General features: G+C 53.3%; 1 protein-coding gene across 2 annotated transcripts; it reads right to left on the bottom strand.

Annotated features, from left to right (window-relative positions):
• Positions 1-379: 379 nt before the first annotated feature.
• On the bottom strand, positions 380-5,233 carry ACTB (actin beta). Of its 2 annotated transcripts, none has more exons than XM_030460218.1 (6): positions 5,128-5,233; positions 3,596-3,724; positions 3,067-3,306; positions 1,997-2,435; positions 1,511-1,692; positions 380-1,138 (listed from the first exon to the last, which is right to left on the bottom strand). In XM_030460218.1, exons 2-6 carry the CDS (start codon positions 3,716-3,718, stop codon positions 995-997), a joined length of 1,128 nt encoding a protein of 375 aa, XP_030316078.1. In that variant the 5' UTR covers positions 3,719-3,724; positions 5,128-5,233; the 3' UTR covers positions 380-994. The 2 variants fall into 2 exon arrangements, with proteins under 2 accessions (XP_030316078.1, XP_030316079.1); XM_030460219.1 differs by having other exon boundaries at positions 389-1,138; positions 3,596-3,720; positions 5,128-5,213.
• Between the last annotated feature and the right edge of the window lie 631 nt (positions 5,234-5,864).

The following is a 5,864-nucleotide window of genomic DNA, read 5'->3' as shown; positions in this document are numbered from 1 at the left end:
CATTACCCCATTGGCCACCAAGTGCTAGACTAGCACATAGAGCCTTGGCTAAAGGGAAAAAACACAGCTGTGGTGTTTATGGTGGCACTACTACCACCCAGCTATCATCAGTTTTAACACTGCACTGCTGGGGACACATAGACCAGCTGGATCCCCAGCTCTTCCAGCAGCACCAACACTCTAAGCTCCAGCACTTTGGCAAGCTGAGCTCTTCCCCACTCTATCACCACCAGCCACATGGCTCACCCAGCAGACAGCCCCTCAGCTCCAGCATCCACCCCCAGTCAGATAGCTGACCCCACACAGCCTGGCAAGGTTAGATCAGAGCAGAATTAACTGTCAAAAAAAAAAAAAAAAGAAAATGAACAATCAACACCAGTCAAGCCTCTATGGTGTGCACTTTTATTTGAACTGGTCTTAAGTCAGTGTACAGGTAGCCCCTCCCTGCCCCACATACTGGCACCACTTCTAGACCCTGCGGGGGGACTGTAAAGCCTTCATTCACATCTACCACTGGGGAACACAGCCCACTTTGCTTGACAAATCGAAGAGAAAAAAGGATCAAGTGTGTTTTGTTTTTAAGGCGGAAAGATACAAAAAGACACTTGTTGGGTTACATAATTTACAGACAAGCAATTATAACCTAACACCAGTAACTGGCATTGGCTCCCTCCGAGCTGGGCTGCTGCCTTCACAGAGGCGAGTAACTTCCTGTAACAATGCATTATAACAATATTTGGAATGACTATTAAAAAAAGAAACAAATGTACAATCAAAGTCCTCAGATGCATTGTAGAACTTTGGGGGCGACCGCTCCAACACGTTTCATTTTTTTTTTTAAGACTGCTGCTGACACCTTCACCGTTCCAGTTTTTAAATCCTGAGTCAAGCGCCAAAAGAAAAACAAATAAAGCCATGCCAATCTCGTCTGGTTTGATGCGCATTTATGGGTTTCATTTCATCACAAGGGTGTGGGTGTTGGTAACAGTCCGGTTTAGAAGCATTTGCGGTGGACAATGGAGGGTCCAGATTCATCATACTCCTGCTTGCTGATCCACATCTGCTGGAAGGTGGAGAGGGAGGCCAGGATGGAGCCTCCGATCCAGACAGAGTATTTGCGCTCAGGTGGGGCAATGATCTGCAGGGAAAAGGAGGGATTGGTCAGATGCTCAGTGTTGCTGCTACAATTACTACCCACTAACAGCTCCACAAAGGCAGAGCTGCCTGATTTCCTTATCTAGCCTTAGCCAAGATACCATGAAGTCCAAACAGGCTTAAGACACAACCTCACACACCCACCTCCCACCTCTGCCTTTATTTACATTAATCCCATTATCTCTATGGTTGGGTAGATAACACCATATCCAGACCAAGGCCATCAGTGCTGCACCAGACACACAAGTATGGTTTAAACCTTCTCTAGTAGGACCTTCACTCCCCCCCCTCCACCCAACTCTACACTTCAGCATTAAACAGGGGTGCCAAGAGGTTCCCTTAACTCCCACTGTACCTTGATTTTCATTGTGCTGGGTGCCAGGGCTGTGATCTCCTTCTGCATCCTGTCAGCAATGCCAGGGTACATTGTGGTACCACCAGACAGCACTGTGTTGGCATACAGATCCTTACGGATATCCACGTCACACTTCATAATGGAGTTGAAGGTAGTTTCATGGATACCACAAGACTCCATACCTGGAAGGAAAAGGCAGACTCAAGTCAGCAAGGGCTCAGACACAACCAAAGAAACCTCAGAAGCCACCATGGACAACCAAGAGACCACCATCCCCCTTAACAAGAAAGCACTACAAAGCCTTAATAGCTTCAACAGGCTCTTGTTCTCTTGTCCCAAGTACTTCAAACAGCTTTAAGCTGTTTATAATCTAAAGTTTATGAGTGGGACAGGACAGACCTTGTTATGGACAATAGTAACAAAATTACAGGGTAACTGTCTGCCATGGTCTCCAGGACAAAGAAACATTAGGAGAGTTGGACTTACCCAAGAAAGATGGCTGGAAGAGGGCCTCAGGGCACCTGAACCTCTCATTGCCAATGGTGATGACCTGGCCATCAGGGAGTTCGTAGCTCTTCTCCAGAGAAGAGCTGGAGGCAGCTGTGGCCATCTCCTGCTCGAAATCCAGGGCGACGTAGCACAGCTTCTCCTTGATGTCACGCACAATTTCTCTCTCAGCTGTGGTGGTGAAGCTGTAGCCTCTCTCTGTCAGGATCTTCATGAGGTAGTCCGTCAGGTCACGGCCAGCCAGATCCAGACGGAGGATGGCATGCGGGAGGGCATAACCTTCATAGATGGGCACAGTGTGGGTAACACCATCACCAGAGTCCATCACAATACCAGTGGTACGACCAGAGGCATACAGGGACAACACAGCCTGGATGGCTACATACATGGCTGGGGTGTTGAAGGTCTCAAACATGATCTAGGGAGAAGAAAAAAAAAAAGAAGAAAAAAAAAAAAGAAGAAAAAAAGAAAAAAGAGAAAAAAAAAGAAGAAAAAAAAAAAAAAAGAAAAAAAAAAGAAAAAAAAGAAAAAAAAGAGGTTGAGTCACCAGGAGAAACTAGGGTTCTTGCTACAGGTCTACACCAAGCCCATGCAAGTGTGGTTGAACTTTTGTCCTTAAATGAGTGCCTTCACTCCCCCCCTCCCTGTAAGTCCATGCTGATCTTTTGTCTGGTCTCCACACACACCTGCCAGGATCAGAGCCTGAACAGGGACATCACCACCAGACTAACCCATGTCACAGCAAAGAACAAAACAAATGCCAAAGAAACTACAGTACAGTCACTCAAGGCTGGTAAATGGATTAGCAAGTCTAGTCAGAAAACAGCAGTTAGACAAGTTGCTAGTTCAGTCTCAAGAGAAAACCAGCTTAGAAGAACAAACAAAACCTGTCAAGGTCCAGCAAAAAGGAGACTCAGGTCAGGAAAGGAAAACCCTGTAAAGATGGCAAAAAGGGAGAACAGTGGTGAAGGAGGAGAGAGAACAACATGGAAGAAGAGAGATGACCAGCAGCAGTATGTGCTCTATCTCCAAGCTCAAGTTTAACACACCTGTGTCATCTTTTCTCTGTTGGCTTTGGGGTTCAGGGGAGCCTCTGTGAGCAGCACAGGGTGCTCCTCAGGGGCTACTCTCAGCTCATTGTAGAAAGTGTGATGCCAGATCTTCTCCATGTCATCCCAGTTGGTGACAATACCGTGTTCAATGGGGTACTTCAGGGTCAGGATACCTCTTTTGCTCTGGGCTTCATCACCAACATAGCTGTCTTTCTGGCCCATACCAACCATCACACCCTACACAAGAAAGAAGAAGCAAAAACAGTAAGCACAGCTGAAGGGCAAGGCCCATTGGGTGGAATAACCTGCTTTCCTCTACATCTTTAATTGCTGTCCTCACACTAAAAGCACTTAACCATCTGCTTTAATACACACTACTCTTAAGTTCTGTAGGAAGCTGAATTTGCCACTATGCAGAAAGTTCTCGTGTTAAAGCCAAATAAAAGGCCTCTTGAAGCTCAATGCCTCTGGGCAAGCCATTTCCAATAAAAATTTCTCACTCTTTTGTCCAGGAACGGGCACCCACCTGATGTCTGGGGCGACCCACAATGGATGGGAAGACAGCACGGGGCGCGTCGTCCCCAGCGAAACCGGCCTTGCACATACCGGAACCATTGTCAACAACGAGGGCAGCAATATCATCATCCATGGCTGGCTAGAGGAGAAGAAAGAAAGAAAAAAAAAAATAAGGACATGAGCATCGCAGGTCACACATCACCCACCGCGCCCCGTCCCTTCCCCACCCATTTCCTTCCTCCCGCTGCCGAACCGCTTCGCCCGGTGCCCGCTAGAGGGTGCGGCGCCTTCCCGGCTCCGGCACCGCACGGATTTGGGACAAAGGAAGTCCCTGCGCCCTCTCGCATTATTACCATAAAAGGCAATGGATGGAGCTCGCCGGCCTCGCCCGCCGCCAGCTTTCGGGGGGACGAGGCCGCCCCTCCCCACGGGCGGGGCCGCCCCGCCCCAACGCCCCGCCGAGTGCCCGCGGGCTCCGCCGGTCACCCACCGGCTGCTCGACTAAGGGTGGTCGAGACCCCACCCCAAAAATAGTATCAAAAAACCCGAAATAACCTACGCAAAAAAATCCTAGAAAACCCACAGGCTCCGAGTGCAACCGCCAAGAAAGACGGCGAGGTGAGCGGTAGCCAACTAGCCCATTCTGCTAGCCAAGCGTGACCGGCACTCTACCCACCCTTTAAGAGCAGCCACCACAAGGGTGGGATTAAAGCCAGGGGTTTATGCAATTGCCGCCCGACAGCCCCAGCGCCGGTTTAATCCGCTGGGAAGGCGGAGAAGCCGCTGCCGGACATGTGCCAGCCCCGCACGGGGCAGCCTGGGAAGTGTAGTCAGTGGCCGGAGCGGGCAGCCCTGCCTGCACAAGGGCAGACGGGGTGGGTTCCCCCTTTTTACCCCAACCCTTTGCGTGCAGCTTTTGTTCCCATCCCACACCCTCGCCCTCGGGAAGGGCTGCCACTCTACCTTGGTTAAAAAAAAATAAAGCCACTAAGGCTGCATGCATACGAACCGCGCCCCTCCCCAGAGGGGGACAACGCCCCCAGGCCCAGCTACGATCCCCCCCCGTTGCCCCCCAGCGGCGGCTGCAGGAGGAGGAGGACGGGGAGAGGAAGCAGTGGGAAGGAGACAAAGCCCCGCGCCCCATTCTCCCCCCTCCCCCCCGCATCCCCCGGCAGGACACAATAGCCGAACCTCCCGCTGTCCCCGGCCCCACACAATCTTCTTAAAAGGCGGATTAACCCTAGGGACAACAGGAGGGGGCAACCTCCCTGACAACCAAAACCCCTCGAGCCCCCTAATAAGCGATATAAAACAATCTCGATTTAAAATATTCCACCGGGCCGACCACTTCCCCCCTCTCACACACACACACCCCCAACACCACCGAAAGGGCGTGAGGAAATCGCCATTTTCTAACAAACCGAATAAGCCGAACATTTATAAAACCGACAAGTCAAGAAGACCCCCACTCGCCCTCCTCCCCCTGACTCCACAACCACAACCCCACACGCCCTCGTCGTGCTCGATTACTCGCTCGCTCACCTTCGGGGAGCTGCACGGGCGGAGCGGGTCAGGCGGGCAGCAGGCGCGGATAACTCAGAGCTCGCAGCAGCTCCCGCCCGCCGCCCGACCGCTCTTTTATGGGGCCGCCGCCGCCGCCGCCTCGCCATAAAAGGAAACTTTCGGAGAGCGCCTCTTCCATTGGCCCGGCACCGCCCCGCCCCCGCCTCGTGCAGCCCCGCCCACCCCTGCCGCGCGCGCGGCAGCGCCCTCCACCCCCCTCGAACCCCTTCCCACCCCCCGCTAAAAATTGGCAGGGGTGGGGGTCGTGCGTGTGTGTGGGAGCTGTGGGGACCCCCACCCTCTCCCGAATTGCACTCTGAGCTTAATGCCCCCCCCCACCGGGGTACGGGCGCCACCTGCACACAAAGCCCTGAGGTTGGGGGGGGGGAGGGAGGTCGGCTCCGTCATTCTGAAGGTGCCCAAGCGGGCAGCCCCCCCACATCCCCACCCGGGAGAGGTAGGGGGTAGCCCACGGGGCACCATGACCCCCCCTGAGTCGTGGAAGTGATGTCGGGGTGGCTGCTGCCTGCAGCGGTGCCCATCGCCCTGGCCATGGGGAGGGACGGTTCGCGGTTCCCCTCCCCCCCATCCCGGGTGCGGGGCAAACACCGGTAACCCCCGGGATGTGGGGGGTGAGAGGGGGGGCAAGTTCACTGCTGATGTCAGCAGCGGCGGCGACACGGTGACATAGCCCCTGCCAGGCCTTCGGCCCTTGA

The sequence above is a fragment of the Calypte anna genome, chromosome 14 (assembly GCF_003957555.1).
Source record: "Calypte anna isolate BGI_N300 chromosome 14, bCalAnn1_v1.p, whole genome shotgun sequence".
NCBI classification, from domain to species: domain Eukaryota; kingdom Metazoa; phylum Chordata; class Aves; order Apodiformes; family Trochilidae; genus Calypte; species Calypte anna.
Note: the sequence above shows the minus strand (reverse complement) of the source record. Positions and strands in the feature narration are given on the sequence as shown.

What these genes read in the sequence shown, in the direction of transcription:
- ACTB (XM_030460218.1), bottom strand. Translation starts at nt 3,718, where the DNA reads ATGGATGATGATATTGCTGCCCTCGTTGTTGACAATGGTTCCGGTATG. An exon ending in CTTCCAGCCATCTTTCTTGG is followed by an intron (nt 1,693 to 1,996) that starts GTAAGTCCAACT and finishes TTTTCCTTCCAG; the next exon opens with GTATGGAGTCTTGTGGTATC. An exon ending in CCAGCACAATGAAAATCAAG is followed by an intron (nt 1,139 to 1,510) that starts GTACAGTGGGAG and finishes TTTTCCCTGCAG; the next exon opens with ATCATTGCCCCACCTGAGCG.